At 49.5% G+C, this 24,137-nt stretch overlaps 1 protein-coding gene across 4 annotated transcripts; it reads right to left on the bottom strand.

The window, feature by feature from the left end:
- Window positions 1-8,232: 8,232 nt before the first annotated feature.
- C5AR1 (complement C5a receptor 1) lies at window positions 8,233-23,859 on the bottom strand. Of its 4 annotated transcripts, XR_008541041.2 has the most exons (4): window positions 22,794-23,859; window positions 20,804-20,945; window positions 20,492-20,589; window positions 10,446-10,533 (listed from the first exon to the last, which is right to left on the bottom strand). XR_008541041.2 is itself a non-coding variant. In XM_054673547.2 (3 exons), the coding sequence occupies exons 2-3, from the start codon at window positions 20,819-20,821 to the stop codon at window positions 9,484-9,486; spliced, it is 1,068 nt and encodes a 355-aa protein (XP_054529522.1). In that variant the 5' UTR covers window positions 20,822-20,945; window positions 22,794-23,848; the 3' UTR covers window positions 8,233-9,483. The 4 variants fall into 4 exon arrangements, 3 of the variants coding, with proteins under 3 accessions (XP_054529522.1, XP_009434180.1, XP_524316.3); XM_054673547.2 differs by lacking the exon at window positions 20,492-20,589 and having other exon boundaries at window positions 8,233-10,533; window positions 22,794-23,848; XM_009435905.4 differs by lacking the exon at window positions 20,492-20,589 and having other exon boundaries at window positions 8,233-10,533; window positions 20,804-23,848.
- Between the last annotated feature and the right edge of the window lie 278 nt (window positions 23,860-24,137).

Here is a 24,137-nt window from a genome sequence, read left to right as displayed (position 1 = left end):
CAAACTTTCTTTTTTTCTTTTTTCTTTTTTTTTTTTTTTGAGACGGAGTCTGTCTCTGTTGCCCAGGCTGGAGTGCAGTGGCGTGACCTCGGCTCACTGCAAGCTCCGCCTCCTGGGTTCACACCATTCTCCTGCCTCAGCCCCCCGAGTAGCTGGGACTACAGGCACCCGCCACCACGCCCAGCTAATTTTTTTTGTATTTTTAGTAGAGACGGGGTTTCGCCGTGTTAGCCAGGATGGTCTCGATCTCCTGACCTCATGATCCGCCCGCCTCGGCCTCCCAAAGTGCTGAGATTACAGGCGTGAGCCACCACGCCCGGGAGCTCAAACTTTCTTTAACTTGAAAAGTTAACGATGGTCTGTTCCTCAGATGCTTCATCTTGATAAACTCCTGATACAGCCACTAAGTTTCTCAACATACATTTCTTAGAATTACAGCCGGGCAGGATGGCTCACATCTCTAATCGCCACACTTTAGGAGGCCGAGGTGTGAGGACTGCTTGAGGCTAGGATTTTGAGACCAGCCTGACCAACATAGTGAGATGCTGTCCCTGGGGGAAAAAAATATATTTTTTTAATCCAGGGTCTCACTCTTCACCCAGATTGGAGTGCAGTGGTGTGATCACAGCTCACCGCAGCCTTGACCTCCTGGGTTCAAGCAATCCTCCCACCTCAGCCCCTAAAGTAGTTGGGACTACAGGCTCAAGCCACCACACCCAGCTAATTTTTTAAAAAACTTTTTGTAGAGATGGGGTCTGTCTCTGTTGCCTAGTCTTGTCTCCAATTCCTAGGCTCAAGCAATCCTCCCACATTGGCCTTCCAAAGTGCTGTGATTATGTGTGCTAGCCACAGCATCTGCCCCCCTAGAATTTGTTTTAATTAGCCAGGCGTGTTGGAGCGAGCCTGTAGTCCTGCTACTCTGGAGGCTGAAGTGGGAGGTGGAGGCTGAGGAGGGAGGATCGCTTGAGCCCAAGAGCTCAAGGCTGCAGTGAACTGTGAATGCACCACTGCACTCCAGCCTGAGCAACAGAGAAAGGCCCTGACTCGAAAAAATAATTTAAAATTTAAAAAAAATTGCCAGTCATGGTGGCTCATGCCTGTAATCCCAGCACTTTGGGATGCCAAGGTGGGTGGATCACCTGAGGTCGGGAGTTCAAGACCAGCCTGACCAACATGGAGAAACCCCGTCTCTACTAAAAATACAAAATTAGCTGAGGTGGTGGGCGCCTGTAATCCCAGCTACTTGGGAGGCTAAGGCAGGAGAATCACTTGAACCTGGGAGGCGGAGGTTGCGGTGAGCCGAGATCGCGCCATTGCACTCCAGCCTGGGCAACAAGAGCGAAACTGCGTCTCAAAAAAAAAAAAATTTAAGTGTCTTAGATTTGAGGCTGGGCGCAGTGGCTTACTTCTGTAATCCCAGCACTTTGGGAGGCCAAGGCCAGTGGATCATTTGAGGTCAGGAGTTCCAGACCCACCTGGCCAACATTGTGAAACCCTCTCTCTACTGAAAATACAAAAAAAAAAAAAAATTAGTCAGGCTTGGTTGGGGAGTACCTGTAATCCCAGCTACTCAGGAGGCTGAGGCAGGAGAATTATTTGAACCTGGGAGGCGGAGGTTGCAATGAGCCAAGATGGTGCCACTGCACTCCAGCCTGGGCGACAGAGCGGGACTCCGTTTCCAAAAAAACAAAAACAAAACAAAAATCTTAGATTTGGGAAGGCAAAGATTTTCTGGTGTCCCTGGAGCTGAGGGCTGTCACTTGGAGGTCTGGGGGTTGCTATGGGCCAAGAACAGGGTCTCTACAGGCCTCGGAAGGCAGGAGGGGGGCCAGTGTGTACGTGCAGGGGATTCTCTCTCAGCCACCCTGTGAAAAGCCGAGCACCACCCCCTCAACTCACCAGCCATTTCCTCCTGGGAGAAATTTTGAATCAGAACATCCTACAAGGATTTTTTTTGCTTCTTTTTTTCTTTTTCTTTTCTTTTTTTTTTTTTTTGAGACAGAGTCTTGCTATGTCGCCCAGGCTCGAGTGCAGTGGTGTGATCTTGGCTCACTATACCCTCTGCCTCCCAGGTTCAAGCAATTCTCCAGCCTCAGCCTCCTGAGTAGCTGGGATTACAGGCACCTGCCACCATACCCAGCTAATTTTTGTATTTTTAGTAGAAACGGGGTTTCACCATGTTGGCCAGGGTTGTCTCAAACTCCTGACCTCAAATAATCCACCTGCTTCAGCCTCCGAAAGTGCTGGGATTACAGGTATTAGCCACCACATCCAACCATCCTAAAAGGTTCTTAAGTCAATCCATATGAAATTATCATTTTTCAGCCGGGCGTCGTGGCTCAGGCCTGTAATCCGAGCACTTTGGGAGGCCGAGGCAGGTGGATTACGAGGTCAGGAGATCGAGACCATCGTGGCTAACATGGTGAAACCCCGTCTCCACTAAAAATACAGAAAATTAGCCAGGCATGGTGGCGGGCACCTGCAGTCCCAGCTACTCGGGAGGCTGAGGCGGGAGAATGGCGTGAACCTGGGAGGCGGAGCTTGCGGTGAGCCGAGATCGTGCCACTGCACTCCAGCCGGGGCGACACAGCAAGACTCCGTCTCAAAAAAAAAAAAAGAAATTTTCATTTTTCTAGGTCAAAAAGGTTGAATTTCTTTTTATTTTTCTTTCTTTCTTTTTTTTTTTTTTCAAAAGAGACAGGGGTCTCACTATGTTGCCCAGGCTGGTCTTGAACTCCTGGCCTCAAACAATCCTCCCACTTTGGCCTCCAAAAGTGCTGAGATTACAGGCATGAGATACCATGTCAGGCCACAAGGTCAAATTTCAGCAAATCTGTAGAGTTAGAATGTACCTGGGTGGTCGCCAGGGGTTGAAGGCAAAGAATGGGGAGTGACTGCTTAATGGGTACTGGGTTTCCTTTTGGGGTGATGAGAATGTTCTGGAACAAGATAGCGGTGATGGATGCACAACACTGCAAATGCATGAAATGCCACTAATGGTAAATTTTATGTTATGTGCATTTTCCTACAATTTTTCTTTTACTCGTTTTTTTTGTTTTTGTTTTTGTTTTTGTTTTTGTTTTTAGACAGAGTCTTGCTCTGTCACCAGGCTGGAGGGCAGTGGCTCCATCTTGGCTCATTGCAACCTCCACCTGCCTGCTGTGTCCAAGCGATTCTCCTGCCTCAGCCTCCTGAGTAGCTGGGACTACAGGCACGCGCCACTACGCCCAGCTAATTTTGTATTTTTGGTAGACTCGGGGTTTCACCATGTTGGCCAGGATGGTCTCGATCTCTTGACCTAGTGATCCACCCACCTCGGATCACTCTGTCACCCAGGCTGGAATGCAGTGGTGTGATCTCAGCTCACTGCAACCTCTGCCTCCTGGGCTCAAGCGATCCTCCTGCCTCAGCCTCCCAAGTACCTGGGACTACAGGTACATGTCACCACACCTGGCTAATTTTTTTTTTTTTTTTTTGTAGAGATAGGGTATCACTATGTTGCCCAGGCTGGTCTCGAATTCTTGGGCTCACGTGATCCTCCCACCTCAGCCTCTCAAAGTGTTGGGATTACAGACATGAGCCACTGTGCCATGGCACCACAATTTTTCAAAAGCAACAAATAAATAAATTGTTACACACACATCCCACCCCAAAAGGACTGAATCTTGGCAATTTCGTAGGGTTCAATCTAATGGAATTACAGGGCTTAACAGGATGAGTGACTAAGATGGGGAGGACCATAGACTTTTTCTCTTTTGAACAATATAATATGAAACAATATTTATGTGATATTTGATGCATAGGAGAGAATGTCTTAACATATATGAGAGTCATAAAACACAGTCACGGCCGGGCACGGTGGCTCACGCCTGTAATCTCAACACTTTGGAAGGCCGAGGTGGGTGGATCACGAGGTCAAGAGATTGAGACCATCCTGGCCAACATGGTGAAACCCTGAAACTAAAAATACAAAATTAGCTGGGCGTGGGGCGGTCACCTGTAATCCCAGCTACTCAGGAGGCTGAGGCAGGAGAATCACTTGAACCCGGGAGGCAGAGGTTGCAGTGAGCCGAGACTGTGCCATTGCACTCCAGCTGGGTGACAAGAGCAAAACTCTGTCTCAAAAAAAAAAAAAAAAAAAAATTAGCCGGGCATGATGGCAGGTGCCTGTAATCCCAGCTACTCGGATGGCTGAGGCAGGAGAATCGCTTGAACCTGGGAGGCAGAGGTTGCAGTGAGCCAAGATCGCACCACTGCACTACAGCCTGGGTGACAGAGCAAGACTCTGTCTCAAAATCAATCAATCAATCAAAGACTCTAGAGACTAGAATATTGGAATCACAGACTCTTAAAATGTTGGAATCATAGACTATTGAACCTAACAGATCCTACAATGTGAGTTACAGGCTATTTGAATCACAGGATCCTAGAATATCACACCAGAACCTCGGAGGGTTAGAAGCACGGCTCCAACAGTTAGATGTTCAAATTCTGTAGACGCTCTATACATTAGTCAAGGAAGTCTGGCCCTGAGCAGTCCAACACTGCAGCCACCAGCCACAAGAGACTACGGACCACTTGAAATGTCTTCGGGTCCGAGATAAGAAGTGCTGTGAGTGGAAAATACACACCAGATTTTGAAAACACAGTACCAAAAAAAACAGAATATGAAGTCTCAAGAATTTGTTTCTATTGAACACATGTTAAAATGAGACTCCTTAAATATATTGTGTTAAATAAAATGTATTATCAAAATTAATTTTACCTGATTCTTTTTGTTTCTTTTTGTCGCTTGCCTGTGGGAAAATATAAATATCATTCTATTTCTTTTTTTTTTTTTTTTTTTGAGACAGGGTCTTACTCTGTCACCGAGGCTGGAGTGCAGTGGTGCGATCTTGGCTCACTACAGCCTCAGTCTCTCCTGAGCTCAAACAATTCTCCCACCTGAGCCTCCTGAGTAACTGGGACTACAGGTGCACACCTGCACACCCAGTTATTTCATTTGTTTGTTTTTATTTTTTGTAGAGACAGGGTCTCCCTATGTTAAGCCCAGGCTGGTCTTAAACTCCTGGGCTCAAGCGATCCTCCTGCCTCCTGGCTCACAGTCTATTACTTTCTCTTCTATTTTATTTTATTTATTTATTTATTTAGAGACAGAGTCTTGCTCTGTCACCCAGGCTGGAGTGCAGTGGTACGATCCCAGCTCGCCACAACTCCCGCCTCCCAGGTTCAAGTAATTCCCCTGCCTCAGCCTCCCGAGTAGCTGAGACTCCAGTCATGCGCCACCACACCTGGCTAGTTTTTGTATTTTTAGTAGAGACGAGGTTTTGCCATGTTGGCCAGGCTGGTCTCGAACTCCTGACCTCAGGTGATCCACCCACCTCGGCCTCCCAAAGCCCTGGGATTACAGGTGTGAGCCACCGCGCCCGGCCACTCACAGTCTATTTCTATGGGACTGTGCTCATCTAGAGAAATGCCCTCCTGGCTCTGAGAGGTGTGAGGTTCAGGACGGTCACGTGGCACAGATAAAGAGGAGAAGGCTTTGGCTCCGGGACTTAGGGGCATCCTGGTCTGCAGAGTAGATGCGTGAATAAGATCCCAGGGCTGCAGGGAGTGGGGGTGGGTGCCGGAAAGGGGACACAGCCTGACTCAGCCAAGCCCATCATCCACTTCCCTTCCCTACCACTTCCCCTTCGGAACTTGTTGACCCAGCAGATTCCCCAAGCTGCAGATTTGGCAATTGTCTGCCCCTTCAGCCCACTTCCATACTGGGCAGGGCAGGTCAACACCAGATGGGGGCTGCCTTGGAAAGACTACCTGGATCCCACTCCTTGGCCTCCGACTCCTACTCTTTGGCCTCCCAGCTTTTGGGACACTATCTCCTTCCCAAATCAGGGTGGGTAGAAAATACCCACTGCCTGCAACTCCCGAAGCCAGGAAAGCTACAGGATGACTGGGAATAGAGATAGAATGTAGGGGTTGGGGAGGCAGAGGAGGAAGTCAGGGAGGTCTTCCTGGAGGAGGTAACCCCTGAAGGAAGGCAGAATAGAGGCAGGGATGGTCTGGGAAAAACAGACTGGACAGCCAGGAAATCAGGGAAGGGGCAAGGCAGAGAGCCAAATGGGAGAGGATGGAGGGCATGGGCCAGGCAGGGCGTGGGGCGGGAAGGAGGTAGCATCCAGGATGGGCCCCAGGCTCAAGCCTGGGTGACTGGGTGCACCGCGGGGTTGTCTCTGGAGTCGGGAGGGAAGGGGAGGAAGAGGTTCCGGGGAGACTGCTGAGGTCAGTCTGGCCGTGGCAAGGGGGTGGGGAGGCCCAGTGTGGAAGAGAGATGCTGAAGATATTGGATGAAGCTGCAGGAGTGAGCACACCGAATGAGGTGGACACACAGCTGAGGAACGCCAACGTCGAAGAGGAAAAAACTCTGCAAAGGACGCGGAGAAAGGTCCAGCAAAGAGGCAGAGGGAAACTATCCAGGTCAGGGGCAGCCATGGAAGAGACTGGAGCAGGTGGGAGAAGGCCAGGAGGCCAGAAGGCTGGTGTTGTCTTCTTGAGGAAGGAGCTGCCGGGAGCCCACCCCCAGGAGCTGAAGGCGGCTGGGGCTCAGGTCCTTCCCCGTGACCTCGATGCCTGGGGAATCTGTACTAATGAGCGCAAGTTACAGAGAGGATCTTGTCCCAGGTACCAACGTCTACTCTCAAGCAGGCACAGACACCACTCACAGCCACTTCTGCAAGCTCAAGAGACTGCAGCATCTGTCCATCGAGACACTCAGGCAATTTTTTGTTTGTTTGTTTGTTTGTTTGGAGACAGGGTCTTGCTCTGTCACCCAAGCTGGAGTGCAGCGTCACAACTCACTGCAGCCTCAAACTCCTATGCTCAAGCGATCCTCTAGCCTCGGCATCCCGAGTAGTTGGGACCACAGGCACTACCAACCACAATGGCTAATTTTTTCGTTAAAAAAAAAATTTTTTTTTTTTCTGAGAGAGTCTCACTCTGTCGCCCAGGCTAGAGTGCCGAGCCACAATCATAGCTCACTGCAACCTCTGCCTCCCGGGTTCAAGTGATTCTCATGCCTTAGCTTCCTGAGTACCTGGGATTACAGATGTGCATCATCATGTCCGGCTAATTTTTGTGTTTTTAGTAGAGATGGGGTTTCGCCATGTTGGCCAAGCTGATTTCGAACTCCTGGCTTTGTGATCTGCCCAGCTCAGCCTCCCAAAGTGCTGGGATTTCAAGCATGAGCCCCCACGCTCAGACTAATTTTTTTGAAGATGGAGCCTCACTATGTTGCCCAGTCTGGCCTCCCAAAGTGCTGGGATTACAGACATAAGCCTCATTGTTCTTAATATAACATATGATTTATTATATTATTAAGTATTTCATCTATTTCTTTTTACTTATTTAATGTGGCTACTAGAAAACAAAGATATACATGTGGCCCACATCATATTTCTGTTGGACGACATTGGGTCTGTACACTAGTTCTAAATTTAATTTTTTTTTTTTTTTGAGACAGAGTCTCACTCTAGGCTGGAGTGCAGTGGCGTGATCTTGGCTCACTGCAACCTCCACCTCCCGGGTTCAAGCAATTCTCCTGCCTCAGCCTCCTAAGTAGCTTAGATTACAGGTGTGCACCAACACACCAGCTAATTTTGGTATTTTTAGTAGAGACGGGGTTTCACCATGTTGGCCAGGCTGGTCTCAAACTCCTGACCTCAGGTGATCTGCCTGCCTCGGCCTCCCAAAGTGCTGGGATTACAGGCATGAGCCACCACAGCTGGCTGGTCTGCACGCTATTTCTAGATAATCCATGCACATGCACACTACACAATCAAAGCAGAAATATTGTGATATGGTTTGGCTGTCTCCCCACCCAAATCTCAATTTGAATTGTATCTCTCAGAATTCCCATGTGTTGTGGGAGGGACCCAGGGGGAGATAATTGAATCATGGGGTCCAGTCTTTCCCTTGCTATTCTTGTGGTAGTTAATAAGTCTCACAAGATCTGATGGGTTTCACAGTAGTTTCCACTTTTGCTTCTTCCTCATTTTCTCTTGCCGCCACCATGTAAGTAGTGCCTTTGCCTCCTGCCATGACTGTGAGACCTCCCCAGCAATGTGGAACTGTAAGTCCAATTAAATCTCTTTTTCTTCCCAGTCTTGGGTATGTCTTTATCAGCAGTGTGAAAATGGACTAATACCTACTGCAAAGTCAATTATTCACTAGAAATAACACAACATTTCAATATTCATTTTTATTTTCCTCATTAAAGTCATGTATACTTTTTTTTTAAGCTCAAAACAGGTTACATACTTTATGATTCCATTGAATAACATTCTTGAAATGACAACATTATAGAAATGGAGAGTGGATTCCTGGTTGCCAGGGGTTAGGGACACGGCTGGGGTGTGGGGGTGGAGGGAGGTGGGCATCCTGGGGATCCCTGTGGTGATGAGAATGTCCTGTATCTTCACTGTATCAATGTCAATATCCTGGTTATGAGACTGCATTGTAGTTTTGCAATATCTTGCCATTGGAGGAGGCTGGGTGAAGGGTACACAAGATCCCTCTGTATCATTACTTACAATTGTGTTGAGTTTGCAATGATCTCAAAATAGAAAGCATAATTTAAAAACAAAGTGCAAACAAAACTGCAGGTTTTTTAGGTGTTTTTGTTTTTGTTTTTGCTTTGCTTTTGAGACAGAGCCTCCCTCGGTCACCCAGGCTAGAGTGCAGTGGTGTGATCATGGCTCACCACAACCTCCACCTCCAAGGTTCGAGCAATTCTCCCACCTCAGCCTCCCAAGTAGCTGGGATTACAGGCACCCACTACCATGCCCAGTTAATTTTTTGTATTTTTAGTACAGACGGGGTTTCACCATGCTGGCCAGCCTGGTCTGGAACTCTTGACCTCAGGTGATCCACCCACCTTAGCCTCCCAAAGTTCTGGGATTACAGGCGTGAGCCACTGCTCTCAGCCTAATTTTCTTTTTTAAATTAACTCACTTACAAGAGCTTAGATAACTCCATGGACTTCTGTTTTGTCCCAAAGAACTTTTGAGATTCCAGTTACATATTTTCCAACTTGCCATAAAATAAATACATTTTTTTAAGCGAGAATCTTTCTACTTGTCTGTATTCTGAGTTCCCTGTTCACACCTATTGCCATATGGAAATATCCCAGATACACGGGTTTCTGTTTGTTTTTCAAAAGCCTGGGATGGAAAGATGGTGTGTGTGGGGGGGGGGTGGGGGGTGGGAGGGTGCTCCCTAGAAGGAAGTGTTCACCTTGCAAATGAGGAAGGATGAGAAGAGTCCCGCTGGAAAAGGAGGGACAAGTCTGGGAAAGACAGGCAACATGGAGGAGAGTTAGTTAGCTAAGGTAACGCCATCCCACGAAAAGTGGAGTGAAAACAAGAGGAAGGAGAATGGCCGGGAAGGAAGGGGACATCGGGCCACAGTGGCCCATGCGGCTGTCGCCTACACTGCCTGGGTCTTGTCGGCCATAGTGTCCACTGTGGAGCGCGCGAATGACTTGCTCTCCCTAACCACGGACTCTTCAGTCAACACATTCCGGAGGAGGCTGGGGAGGGATTTCTGCAGTCGGCCCTGGAAGCCCTGGCCGGCCACCACGTAGATGATGGGGTTGATGCAGCAATTGATGTAGGCAAAGGAGACACACAGGGAGTCCAGCTTCTTCAGCAGCCGGAAGGTGGGCGACGATGGCTCCAGGAAGGACATCATTATCCCCGTCACCTGGTAGGGCAACCAGAAGATAAAGAAACTGGCCACCACTGCCACCACCACCTTGAGTGTCTTGGTGGACCGCGTGGCCCTGCGGCTCCACGTCCGGAGCAGGATGAAAGTGTAACAAATCATGAGCGTGAGTAGAGGCCACAGGAAGCCCAGGACCAGCCGGACGATGGCCACGGCTCGCTCCCGCCGTTTGTCGTGGCTGTAGTCCACGCCACACAACACCTTTGGTGGAAAGTACTCCTCCCGGACCACCCGGTACAGGAAGGAGGGTATGGTCAGCAGCAGGGCTAAACCCCAAGCCACGGCACAGGCGATCCAGGCCAAGCCGGCCCCTCGGAAGTTCTGGCACCAGATGGGTTTAAACACCAGCAGAAAGCGGTCGGCGCTGATGGTGGCCAGGAGCAGGATGCTGGCGTACATGTTGAGCAGGATGAGGGAGGGCAGGATGCTGCAGGCGGCCCCGCCAAAGGGCCAGTGGTGATGCTGTACAATGGACGTGAACAAGATGGGCAGCGCCAGGCAGGAGAGGAAGTCGGCTACCGCCAAGTTGAGGAACCAGATGGCATTGATGGTCCGCTTGGCCTCGAATGCCGTCACCCAGACCACCAGGGCATTGCCCAGCACTCCCACCAGGAAGACGACTGCAAAGATGACCAAGGCCAGGATGTCTGGAACACGCAGCGTGTTAGAAGTTTTATCCACAGGGGTGTTGAGGTCCAGGGTATCCTTGTCATCATAGTGCCCATAATCAGGGGTGGTATAATCGAAGGAGTCCTAAGGGGAATCGGAGAGAGCAGAGAGGATGAGTCTGCAGACATGTGCCCGGGTAGGGGGCATCCTGGCTCAGGCATGTGGCTTTTCCCCCGTGTGGCTTTTTCTCACTAGGAAATGGGGATGCTGAGGGCTGAGAGTCAACTAGGGAGTCACACCACTTATTAAAATATTGAGGCAGATGCCGTAGCTCACGCCTGTCATCCCAGCACTTTGGGAGGCCGAGGCGGGCGGACTGCTTGAGCCCAGGAGTTCGAGAATAGCCTGGGCAACATGGCAAAACCCCGTCTCTACTGAAAATACAAAAATTAGCCGGGCGTGGTTGCACTTGCCTGTAGTCCCAGCTACTCCGGAGGCTGAGGTAGGAGGATCACCTGACCTCAGGAGGCAGAGGTTAGAGTGAGCCGAGATCATACCATTGCACTCCAGCCTAGGTGACAGAGTGAGACCCTGTCTCAAAAAAAAAAAAAAAAATGAAATGATTCCTTGCTAGTTGGACCGCTTGCCAGCCTGCCACCTCTCCCCTCAGTCCCATCCTGCGAAGCCCCTGGGCTTCCCCACGATCCAGCAACCTAATGTCAAAGTCTAGCCCTACTGGCCGGGCACGGGGGCTCACACCTGTAATCCAGCACTTTGGGAGGCCAAGGTGGGTGGATCACGAGGTCAGGAGTTGAAGATCAACCTGACCAATGCAGTGAAACCCCGCCTCTACTAAAAATATAAAAACTTAGCCGGGTGAGGTGGTGGGCGCCTGTAATCCCAGCTACCTGGGAGGCTGAGGCAGAGAATTGCTTGAACCTGGGAGGCGGAGGTTGCAGTGAGCCGAGATTGTGCCACTGCACTCCAGCCTGGGCGACAGAGCGAGACTCCATTTCAAAAAAAAAGTCTAGCCCTGCTGCAAGGCTGTAGCCACTACCCATTCGGACTGGTCAGTACACAACACAACGCTTGTTACTTTTTTTTTTTTTTTTTGGAGACAGAGTCTCACTTTATTGCCCAGGCTGGAGTGAAGTGGCACAATCTCAGCTCACTGCAACCTCCGCCTCTTGGGTTCAAGCGATTCTCCTGCCTCAGCCTCCTGAATAGCTGGGATTACAGGTGCCCACCAACATGCCTGGCTAATTTTTGTATTTTTAGTAGAGATGGGGTTTCACCATGTTGGCCAGGCTGGTCTCGAACTCCTGACCTCAGGTGATCCGTCTGCCTCGGCCTCCCAAAGTGCTGGGATTACAGGCATGAGCCACTGTGCCCGGCCATTCCCATAGTTTGAACGAAGAAGAAAAAGTTTATAAAGCTTAGAAAAAGTACCCAAGACCACAAAACACCCATGACTATACACAAAGCCCCACGTTGCCCAATCTGATTGCATGTTCTTGTCACACTGTGAACCTGGGTAAACCCGCCCAGCTGAGAATTCGAGGCATCTGTAGATTGGAAAACAATGTTCCTTGTTGGGAAAAGGGCTTGTGGGCGCCTGTATAAAATGGCCATAAAAATAGAATGTTGGGGACCAGCCTCGACAGTTTCTGTTGTGCAACAATGCAGTGTGCTAAAGCAAACAAATGAAAGCAGATGGTCTTTACTTAAAATTTGGATTTTTTTTCTCACCATGGATTTTTTTTTGCATTAATTTTGATTCTTTAAAAGACTGTATGGGGCTGGGCGTGGTGGCTCACACCTGAAATCCCAGCACTTTGGAAGGCCAAGACGGGCGGATCACAAGGTCAAGAGATCGAGATTACCCCGGCCAACATAGTAAAACCTTGTCTCTACTAAAAATACAGAAATTAGCCGGGTGTGGTGGCGCATGCCTGTAGTCCCAGCTACTCAGGAGGCTGAGGCAGGAGAATCGCTTGAACCCAGGAGGTGGAGGTTGCAGGGAGCCGAGATTGCGCTACTGCACTCCAGCCTAGCAACAGAGCGAGACTCTGTCTCAGAAAAAAAAAAAAAAAGATTGTATAAAAATATTATTTAAAAAAATTTTTTAGAGACAGGGTCTTTGTCACCCAGGCTGGAGTACAGTGGTGCGATCATGACTCACTGCAGCCTCCACCTCCCAAGTAGCTGTGACCACAGGCACACACCATCATGCCTGGCTTATTTTTTCAATTTTAGTAGAGATGGGGTCTTGCTATGTTACCAGGGCTGGTATCAAACTCCTGGCCTCAAACAATCCACCTGCCTCGGCTTCCCAAAGTGCTGGGATTACAGGCATGAATCTATGGGAATGCTTTTGCCCCGGGCTCCAGTAGTCCAGTTATGGTGAGCTCAGAATGGCACTCAGGTTAGGAGCACTGGCTTTGGAGTCAGTCCCCTGGGGTTCAGTTCCTGACTGCCCTATGTGAAGCCCGCATGACCCTCTGCAAGTTCATCTACTGCTCCACACCTCCCTTTTTCTCCTTGTTAACTCCCATAGAGAGCCAAGCAGCCCATCTGTTCTTTTTTTTTTTTTTTGAGACAGTTTTGCTCTTGTTGCCCAGGCTGGAGTGCAGTGACGCGATCTCTGCTCACTGCAACCTCCGCCTCCCGGGTTCAAGCGATTCTCCTGCCTCAGCCTCCTGAGTAGCTGGGATTACATGCATGCACCACCATGCCCGGCTAATTTTGTATTTTTAGTAGAGATGGGGTTTCTCCATGTTGGTCAGGCTGGTCTCGAACTCCCAACCTCGGCCTCCCAACCGCCCGCCTTGGCCTCCCAAAGTGCTGGGATTACAGGCATGAGCCACCACGCCTAGCCAGCAGCCCATCTGTTCTAACTGATATCATTTCAAAACCCTAAGCCATTAGGAGGAGGATTTATCCATTTCTTTTTTTTGAGACAGAGTCTCACTCTGTCACCAGGCTGGAGTGCAGCAGCGCGATCTTGGCTCACTGCAACCTCTGCCTCCCGGGTTCAAGCGATTCTCCTGCCTCAACCTCCTGAGTAGCTGGGATTACAGGTGGCGTGCCACCATGCCCGGCTTATTTTTGTATTTTTAATAGAGACGGGGTTTCACCATGTTGGTCAGGCTGGTCTCGAACTCCTGACCTGTGATCTGCCCACCTCAGCCTCCCAAAGTGCTGGGATTACGGGCAAGACCCACCACGCCTGGCCAGGAGTTATCAATTTCAAGTAGATTTTGCTCATTTTTTAGGTGTAGTGTTATTTAACCTGTTCCTCTCTCCCTTGGTTTTGCTGTAAAGTGGTAGTTTGAGATTTAGAACTTTGATTAAATTTAGGTACGATTTTTTTTTTCCGCAAAAATTACTTCACAGATGGTTCTGCGTCTTTCCTGCTGCCTCACATCAATGGCACCGAATCCCCGATTGCCTCTCTTCTTGGGACACTAAGACTGATTGTCGGATCATGGTACCAACCCAGAACAAAATGTTTGGGGGCAGCAAGAGGAAGATACAAACAGGAATAAGAAATAGATTTTTTTTGCCAAGCATTGTGGTTCATGCCTGTGATCCCAGCACTTTGGAGGCCAAGGTGGGAGGATTGCTTGAGCCCAGGAGTTAGAGACCAGCCTGGGCAACATAGCAAGACCCCTGTCTCTACAGAAAAAAAGTAGCCAGGTATGGTGGTGTGCTCCTGTGGTCCTAGATACTTGGAAGGGTGAGGCGGGAGGATCACTAGAGCCTAGGAGGTCAAGGCTGCAGTGAGCTGTGATCACGCCACTGCACTCCAGCCTGGGCAACAGAGTGAGACCCTCTCTCACAAAAATAATAATAATGTCACAGGTAAATGTGACTATTTGGGGCCAGTGATGCAGGGTAAAAGAATTTACCAAGACAGTTGTAGGTAAAGCAAAGTAGATTTATTAGAGAAAGTAGGAAAATGTGTTGCAAGAGTGCAATGGGCAGGTCAGCAAGAAAGGATCTAACTGCAAAGAGACAAAGGCTCGCTAGTGATTTTATACGATGGGGCTTGTGCTGTGTGTGAAAAGGGCTCTGTGAAGTACCAACAACACCAAGGTTGCAGTGAGCTAACTTGCACTTTTCTATTAGCTGAGTGGCTGGCGATAGCTGGATGCAGGAAAATTGGGACTTATTTGCACAGGAGAGCTGTGTGTCCTAGACCTTGAAGAGAGGCAGATGCACAGTTTATCTGCTTCCTCTTTTTGCTTTCCCTCGGTCCTGCCAGCCTGACTCCTTTTCCCTAATTAGGACTCCACAAAAAACACTCCAGCAAAAGGAATAACTAGAGGGAGAGAGAGGAGGAAAGGGAAGGAGGCGGGAAGGAAGGGAAGAGGAAGAAAGGGAGAAGAGAGAGAGGAGGGAACGAAGGAGGGAAGGAGGAGGAAATGAGGAAGGGAAGAAGGGTGAAAGGGAGAAAGGCAGGAAGAAAGAAAAGAAACAAAGGAGGGAGGAGGGAATTAGGGAGGAAGAAAGCAGACAGGGACAGAGGGACAGAGGGAGGAAGGAGGGCAGGGCTATAGATGACTAAGAATGGCAGTGGTGGATTCATAGGGGCTTATAATATTCTCTTCACTTTTGTGTGTTTGAAACTTTCCATAATAAAATTAAGAACAGGCCAGGTGCAGTGACTCATGCCTGTCATCCCAACAATTTGGGAGGCCGAGGCAGGTGGATCACTTGGGTCAGGAGTTCTAGACCAGCCTGGGCAATATGGTGAAACCCCATCTCTACTAAAAATACAAAAAAAAATAGCCAGGTGTGGTGGCATGTGCCTGTAGTCCCAGCTACTTGGGAGGCTAAGGCAGGACAATCTCTGGAACCCAGGAGGCGGAGGTTGCAGTGAGCCAAGATTGCACCACTGCACTCCAGACTGGGCAACAGAGCGAGACCCTATCTCAAAAACAAAAAAAATAGGATGGATGCAGTGGCTCACGCCTGTAATCCCAACAATTTGGAAGGCCGAGGCGGGCAGATCACCTGAGGTCAGGAGTTCGAGACCAGCCTGGCCAACATGGTGAAACCCTGTCTCTACTAAAAATACAAAAATTAGCCAGGCATGGTAGTGGGCGCCTGTAATCCCAGCTACTCGGGAGGCTGAGGCAGAAGAATTGCTTGAACCCAGGAGGCAGAGGTTGCAGTGAGCCGAAATAGCCCCATTGCACTCCAGCCTGGGTAACAGAGTGAGACTCCATCTAAAAAAAAAAAAAAAAAAAAATAGAACAAAAAGGTCCTGATCACTTCTTCCCAGACAGAGCTGAAGGAAGCTGTCATGCACCCAAGAAAGAAAGGCTGCAGTCCATGGCAGCTGGACTGGAGAAAGCCTTGTAGGTGAAATCTGTGTCCAGAGGCACCAGACACTGCAGTAAAGCACCCATCAGGGCACTGGGTGATCACCCAAAAGCAGCCAGTACTTACTGAGCACCTACTATGCATGCGGCATGGAATTTGCTCTTTCCATCCTGACCACAACCTACAAGGAGCTTCTGTTAATATGCCCATTTCAGGCCAGGTGTGGTGGTGCACACCTATAACCCAAGCACTTTGGGAAGCCAAGGTGGGCAGATCACCTGAGGTCAGGGGTTCGAGACCAGCCTGGCCAACATGGTGAAACCCCGTCTCTACTAAAAATACAAAAATTAGCCAGGCATGGTGGCGGGCACCTGTATTCCCAGCTACCTGGGAGGCTGAGGCAGGAGAATCACTTGAACCCAGGAGGTGGAGGTTACAGTGAGCTGAGATCACACCACTGCACTCCAGCCTGGGCAACAGAGCAAGACACTGTCTCAAAAAACAAAAAGATAAGGAGACAGAAGCACGGAGAGGACAGATCTCCACAACTATTTCATAGTAGAGACAGAAGCTGAGCTCAGTTTTGGGGTTCCCCGCATCACACTAGTCCTTACTTTGTTCCCTAAGCATCTGTGCTCTCAGGCATCTGTAAACTGTTTTTGGAAGGATCCACCACAAACTGGCATCCCATGGTTGCCCCGGGTAGGGTAGGAGGCAATGAAAAGGAGTCAGAGGGCCAGGTAGGGTGGCTCATACCTGTAATCCCAGCACTTTGGGAGACCAACGTGGGTGGATCACATGAGGTCAGGAGTTCAAGACCAGCCTGGCCAACATGGTGAAACTCCGTCTCTACTAAAAAGACAAAAAATTAGCCAGGCGTGGTGGCGCATGCCTGTAATCCCACCTAGTCGGGAGGCTGAGGCAGGAGAATTGCTTGAAGCCGCGAGGCAGAGGTTGTGGTGAGCCAAGATCGTGCCATTGCACTCCAGCCTGGGCGACAAGAGTGAAACTCTGTCTCAAAATAAAAGGAAAGAAAAGGAGTCAGAGGCTCTGGGATAGGCAGGGAGAATGAGTTTTTTTTTCTATGTTTGTTTTTTGAGATGGCCCTGTTGCCAGGCTGGAGTGCAGTGGAGCAATCTCGGCTCACTGCAACCTCTGCCTCATGGGTTCAAGCTATTGTCGTGCCTCAGCCTCTCAAGTAGCTGGGACTACAAGCACCCGCTTATACGCCCAGCTAATTTTTGTAGTTTTGGTAGAGACGGAGTTTCACCATGTTGGCCAGGATGGTCTCAATTTCCCGACCTTGTGATCCGCCCGCCTCGGCCTCCCAAAGTGCTGGGATTACACGCATGAGCCACCGCGCCTGGCCAATAATGAGTTTTTACCAACTTTGGAATATGTTTTGGAAATAAAAAAAAAAGAAGAAGAAGAATCAGAGAGTCTCGTTTGCCCAAGTCGGATCTCAAGGTTGGAATGCAGGAATGAAGCAACATCAGACCCCTCCCTGGTCCATCCAAACCATCTTCCGTTTCCTCTTTGACACAGATGAAGCAAAGCAATGCCTGTGTTACAGCAGGTGCTGAATCGCAGCTCTGCTGGCTCAGTGCCCAGGCCTCCAGATGCAGGGATGCCAGGGACCCTCATTTAGCCTGGGGTGCATTCCTTCTGACACTCACAGAATCCATGGCATAACCTGCTTCTGCCACCAACCACGGAGGGTCCCCATCCATCTCTGCTCCTGCCTGGGCCTCAGTTTCCCCATCTCTGTCATGCAGAACATCTCAAACGACCAGGCATAATGGCCTCATGCCAGTAATCCCAGAGCTTTGGGAGACCAAGGTGGGAGGATGGCTTGAGGCCAGGAATTTGAGACCAGCCCTGACAACATAGCAAGAACCCATCTCTACAAGAATAAAAATTTTAAAAATTAGCCAGACATAGTGGTGCATGCCTGTGGTCCCAGATACTCAGGAGGCTAAAGAGGGAGGATCACTTGAGCCCAAGAGTTCAAGACTGCAGTGAGCTATGATGGTGCCACTGCACTCCAGCCTGGGCAACAGTGCAAGACCCCAAGTCGAAAAAGAAAAGAACATCTATCTGCAAGAGCATCTGAGTAACTTGACCATTCCTCCAAACTGGTTCTTTCCAGCCTCCCAACATTTTCTCTGCCATTCCCACTGCCTGGAAGGCCTGTTCTAGATTTCTTCACTTGTGGAATTCTTTAAATAAAAAAAAAAATACAGACAGGGTCTCACTATGTTGGCCAGGCTGGTCTTGAACTCCTGGCCTCAAGCAATCCTCCCGCCTTGGCACAATCCCCAATGTGCTGGGATCACAGGTGTGACCCACTGCGCTCAGCTGCTTGTGGAATTCTTAGTCACCTTACTAGACCCAACTCAAGGGTCCCCTCCCCTGGGGAATCTTCTCGGGTCCCAGCCCCATGAGGTTGCTGTTGCTCCCACAATCTTGACAATCTTATTCCCATGGCCACATCCCAGCCCTGGAGTGTGAGAGCCTGGGATGCAGGAGAGAGGGAAGGTGGGAGGTGGAAGACAGGGAGAGAGAAGGAAAGAGAGAGACAGACGGAGTTGACGGCGAGAGTTGGGGAGAGAGAAGGACCCACTGGAGCAGAGATGGGAGGGACCCAGGACAAAGTTTCCTGCTCCCATTCCCCTTCGAGACTCACCATGTTCTGGTCTCCTGGGCTCCCCGAGGATCGAAGGTCCCTCCTGCCCAAGGGCTGTGGTTTTTAAAGCCCCAAGGAAAGATGCAGGGAGGAAATGACCGTCTTTCTCTCTGGGGCTCTCATTGGTCTGCACACTGGGCACTGAGGCCAGAGCTCCCTCTGCGGGGCACACACCCAGGGGACTCTAACCACCTCCTCCCAGGCAGAGAAGGGGGGGCCGGCGCTCGGAAAACCGAGGAAGCTCCTGTGCAGGCTCGGCCCCTCTCCTGGCCTTGGTTTCCCTATTTGGGGCCATCTCTTCTCTCTCATTTTTTTTTTTTTTTTTTTTTTTTTTTTAGATAGAGTCTTGCTGTGTCACCCAGGCTGCAGTGGAGGGGTGCAATCTCGGCTCTCTGTAACCTCTGCCTCCCGGGTTCAAGCAATTCTCCTGCCTCAGCCTCCCGAGTAGCTGGGATTACACGTGTGTGTCACCACCCCCGGCTAATTTTTTGTATTTTTAGTAAAGACGGGGTTTCGCCATGTTGGCCAGGCTGGACTCAAACTCCTGAGCTCAGGCAATCACCCATCTCGACCTCCCAAAGTGCTAGAATTACAAGTGTGAGCCACTGCGCCCGGCCTGGAGCCATCTATCTCTTTCCTCCTAAGACGCCAGCCTTCTGGGCAAAAGCTCAGGAATGCAGTTGGCTTAAACCCCTCCCTTGGGATTCAAGAAAGCAGAGATTGTAACCTCCACTCAGCCTCCCGGCCAGGCTGATTTGAGACCCAAAGAGGCCGAGCTAGTCTGCGGAGGTAGCCCAGCATTTAAGTATATTTTACTGTTAAATCTTCCTTCTAGGGCCAGGTGCAATGGCTCACACCTATAATCCCAGCACTTTGGGAGGCTGAGGCAAATGAATCACTTGAGGTCAGGAGTTCAAGACCAGTCTGGCCAACATGGTGAAACCCTGTCTCTACAAAAAATACAAAAATTACCCAGGTGTGGTGGCAGGTGCCTGTAATCCCAGCTACTTGGGAAGCTGAGGCAGGAGAATTGCTTAAACCTGGGAGGCAGAGGTTGCAGTGAGCCAAGATCGCGCCACTGCACTCCAGCCTGGGCAACAAAGCAAGACTCTGTCTCAAAAAAAAAAACCATCGTGACCAGCCTGGCCAATATGGTGAAACCCCATCTCTACTAAAAATACAAAAATTAGCCAGGCATGGTGGTGGGTGCCTGTAATCTCAGCTACTCAGAAGGCTGAGGCAGGAGAATTGCTGGAACCCAGGAGGCGGAGGTTGCAGTGAGCAGAGATTGCACCACTGCACTCCAGCCCAGGCTGACAACACCAAGACTCAATCTCAAAAAAAAAGAAAAAGAAAAGAAAAGAAAAGAAAAAAATCATCCTTCTAGGGTTATGAAGTTGGCAATAGAAAATGGAGCTACCCTGCCCCCAACTACACAAGCCACAACCATCTCCGTCTATTATTGTTACATTGTAATATATAATGAAATAATTATACAATTCAACATAATGTAGAATCAGTGGAATCCCTGAGCTTGTTTTCCTGTAACGAGATGGTCCTGTCTGGGGGTGATGGGATACAGTGACAGATCATCAGGCATTAGATTCTCATAAGGAGCTTGCAACCCAGATCCCTCACATGCGCTGTTCACAACAGGGTTCACGCTCTTTTTTTTTTTTTTTTTTTTTTTTTTTTGAGATGGAGTCTCACTCTGTCACCCAGGCTAGAGTGCAATGGCACGATCTCGGCACACTGCAACCTCCGCCTCCCAGGTTCAAGCGATTCTCCTGCCTCAGCCTCCCGAGTAGCTGGGACTACAGACGCCTACCACTGCGCCCGGCTAATTTTTGTATTTTTAGTAGAGACGTGGTTTCACCATCTTGGCCAGGCTGATCTCGAACTCCTGACCTCGTGATCCACCCGCCTCAGCCTCCCAAAGTGCTGGGATTACAGGCTTGAGCCACTGCGCCCGGCCTGGGTTCACGCTCTTATGAGAATGTAATTCCGCCCCTGATCTGACAGATCAGGCGGTAATATGAGCGAAGGGGCGTGGCTATAAATACAGATGAAGCTTCACTTACTCACCTGCCACTCACCTCCTGCGATGCTGCATGGTTCCTAGCAGGCCATGGACTGGTATAGGTCTGCAGCCCAGGGCTGGGGGCTAAGATACTTCCTAGAGCCTGGGGCAAGGAAGGAGCCGAGATTACCTTCCCGAGGCTGCTGTAACCAATTAGCACAAACTGCGGGCTTAACACCAGGACCGGGCGCAGTGGCTCATGCCTGCAATCCCAGCACTTTGGGAGGCTGAGGCGGGCAGATCATTGAGGTCAAGAGTTCAAGACCAGCCTGGCCAACATGGCAAAACCCCATCTCTACTAAAAATACAGAAATTACCTGGGTGTGGTGGTGCATGCCTGTAGTCCCAGCTACTCGGGAGGCTGAGGCACAAGAATTACTTGAACCCGGGAGGTGGAGGTTGCAGTGAGCCAAGATGGCACCACTGCACTCCAGCCTGGGCGACAAAGCAAGACTCCACCTCAAGGAAAAAAAAAGAAAAAAAAAGCCAGACAATTATTTTGGCATGGTTCTGCAGGCCAGAAGTCCAAAATCAAGATGTCACCACTCCCTCCAGAGGCTCCAGGGGAGAATCTGTTCCTTGCCTCTCCCAGCTTCAGGTGGCTCCTGAAATTCCTTGGCTTGTGGCTGCACCACGCCCGTCCCTGCCTCTGTGGTCTCATCACCTCCTCCTCTACCGTATGTCTCAAATTTCTATCTTCCTCATATAAGGACTCTTGTGATTCCATTGAGCCCACCCAGACCCAATCCAGGATAATCGCTCCCCCATCTAAAGATCTTTAACTTCATCCTATCTGCAAAGTCCCTTTTGCCATGGAAGGTCACCTGTTCACAGGTTCAGGGGATTAAGATGTGGACATCACTGGGGATCATGATTCTATCTGCAACAGGGTCTGAGAAGCTAGAGAGTAAGTGTGTCCAGTGGTGGAGAGAAGCCTTGAATGCCGAGCTAAGGAGCCTGGACATGGCCTTTCCTTCGAAATAGATGCATGAGAGGTGGTCAACCTCTCACCACCTCGGCTCTGTTACCCTGATCCAAATCACTATCACCTTCTGCTTGGACCATTACAGCAGCCTCCTCTCTTGGATCTTCACTGCCCCTACTCCGTAGTCTCATCTCCACCAGCAACCAGAGGGAGCCTATTAAAATCTAAGTCAGATCAAAGCACTCCTCTGCTCAGAATACGGTTGCCTGATTTAGCACACACACCCACACAAACAAAAACACATTACAGACTGCCCAGTTAACTTTAAATTTCAGGGTTGGGCCTGGTGGTTCATAACTGTAATCCCAGGGCATGGGGACACCGAGGAAAGATCACTTGAGGCCAGGAGTTTGAGAGCAGCCTGGGCAACATAGTGAGATCCCATCTCAACAAAATAAATTAAAAATTAGCTGGGCATGGTGGCACGTGCCTGTGGTCCCAGCTACCTGGGAGGCTGAGGCAGGAGGATCACTTCAGCCCAGGAGATCAAGACTGCAGTGAGTTAAGATCACAAAAATATTTTTTTTTTCACATTTTACCTGAGAATCTTGTATTTTATCTGGTAACCACAGCTCAGAGCCCTCCCTTGGAGCCTACGGCACAATGAGTGTGATTGTTATGATGATTACAGAAACACACTCAATTTTTTTTTCCCATGTCCTTCTGCGACTCTACAAAACACCGCCCACAACTTTCTCCCACAGTATTTTTCTACAGCAAACTTCAATTTTTAAAAATCTGGTTTTCGGCCGGGTGCGGTCCTCATGCCTGTAATCCCAGCACTTTGGGAGGCCGAGGCAGGCAGATCACCAGTTCAAGAGATTGAGACTATCCTGGCTAACATGGTGAAACCCCGTCTCTACTAAAAATACAAAAATTAGCTGGGCGTGTTGGCGGGCGCTTGTAGTCCCAGCTACTCAGGAGGCTGAGGCAGGAGAATTGCTTGAACACGGGAGGCAGAGGTTGCAGTGAGCCGAGATCGCGCCACTGCACTCCAGCCTGGGGACAGAGCAACATTCCGCCTCAAAAAAAAAAAAAAAAAAAAAAAAAATCTGGTTTTCTTTTAATTGCAAAGGAAATGCATGCTCATTGTAAATATTTAAACAATCCAGAAATACACTCCTCCCTACTCTAAAAATAGAAAAAAGAAAAAGACACCAATGAAAAGTCCCATTCCTGTCACGCTTCTGAATTCAGCTGGGAATTCACCTAGACTTTTACAAAGGTGGAGTTTGCGTTTGGCCATGGACACGCGGGTACACGATGTTCAGCAAGTTTTAGTTCCGCTAATTGAAGCCATGTGCGCAGTCTGCGTTACTCACCCAGGATTTCCAAGGTCGATTTGTGGCGATTTGGAGCATTATAGGAATGCCGTGTTGTTCTGGCCCTGACCTCCAGGGGGCGCAGGAGCGGGGAGGTTCAGGAAGCCAGGTCACAGGAACTTGACTTTTAGGATTTTGGATGGAAGTTGCCTCCTCAGCCGTAAATCATGGGTTCTTAACATTTTTAGGCCCGGGACCCTTGATAAAGGTGTCCTTGATAAAACACCCCCTCAGAAGAAAAAGAATTTTTTTAACTTTTTATTTCGATGGAATGTCAAATGAAAAAATTTGCAAGAATAGTAAAAGCGGCCGGGTGCGTTGGCTCCCGCCTGTAATCCCAGCACTTTGGGAGGCCGAGGAGGGAAGATCACTTGAGGTAAAGAGTTCGAGACCAGGCTGACCAACATTGTGAAACCCCGTCTTTAATAAAAATGCAAAAAAGTAGCTGGGAATGGTGGCAGGCACCTGTAGTCCCAGCTACTTGGGAGGCTGAGGCAGGAGAATCACTTGAACTCGGGAGGTGGAGGTTGCAGTGAGCCGAGATCGCGCCATTGCACTCCAGCCTTGAGTGACAAGGGCGAAACTTTGTCACACACACACAGAAAAAAAGAAAGAAATTGGCTCATGCAATTGTGGGGGCTGGTAAACCCTAGAAAAATAATACAGGCGTATATATCTATGTCTACTTATGTTTTTCCTGGAATCATTTGAGAGTACTTTGGAAACATCATGCTCCTTTACCATAAATTTGTTACTGTGTATCTCTTATATTGCGGTTATGACAGGATATTCTCTGACATAACCACAATATATTTATCAAAATAAGGAAATATGCCACTGATACCACACTATACTCAGCCCTCACTGAAATTTCACCAGTTGTTCCAATAACTTTTTTTTTCTGAGACAGAGTCTCAATTTGTCACCCAGGCTGGAGTCCAGTGGCACAACCTCGGCTCACTGCAACCTCCGCCACTCAAGTTCAAGAGATTCTCCTGCCTCAGTCTCCCAAGTAGCTTGGATTATAGGCGCCCACCCACCACGCCCGGCTAATTTTTTTTTTTTTTTTTTGAGATGGAGTCTCACTCTGTTGCCCAGGCTGGAGTACAGTGGCGTGATCTCGGCTCACTGCAAGCTCCGCCTCCCGGGTTCACGCCATTCTCCTGCCTCAGCCTCCCGAGTAACTGGGACTACAGGCGCCCGCCACCATGCCCAGCTAATATTTTGTATTTTTTTTTTTTTTAGTAGAGACAGGGTTTCACCGTGTTAGCCAGGACAGTCTTGATCTCCTGACCTCGTGATCCGCCCGCCTTGGCCTCCCGAAGTGCTGGGATTACAGGCATG

Source organism: Pan troglodytes, chromosome 20 (genome assembly GCF_028858775.2).
Source record: "Pan troglodytes isolate AG18354 chromosome 20, NHGRI_mPanTro3-v2.0_pri, whole genome shotgun sequence".
In the NCBI taxonomy this organism is placed as follows: Eukaryota; Metazoa; Chordata; class Mammalia; order Primates; family Hominidae; genus Pan; species Pan troglodytes.
Note: the sequence above shows the minus strand (reverse complement) of the source record. Positions and strands in the feature narration are given on the sequence as shown.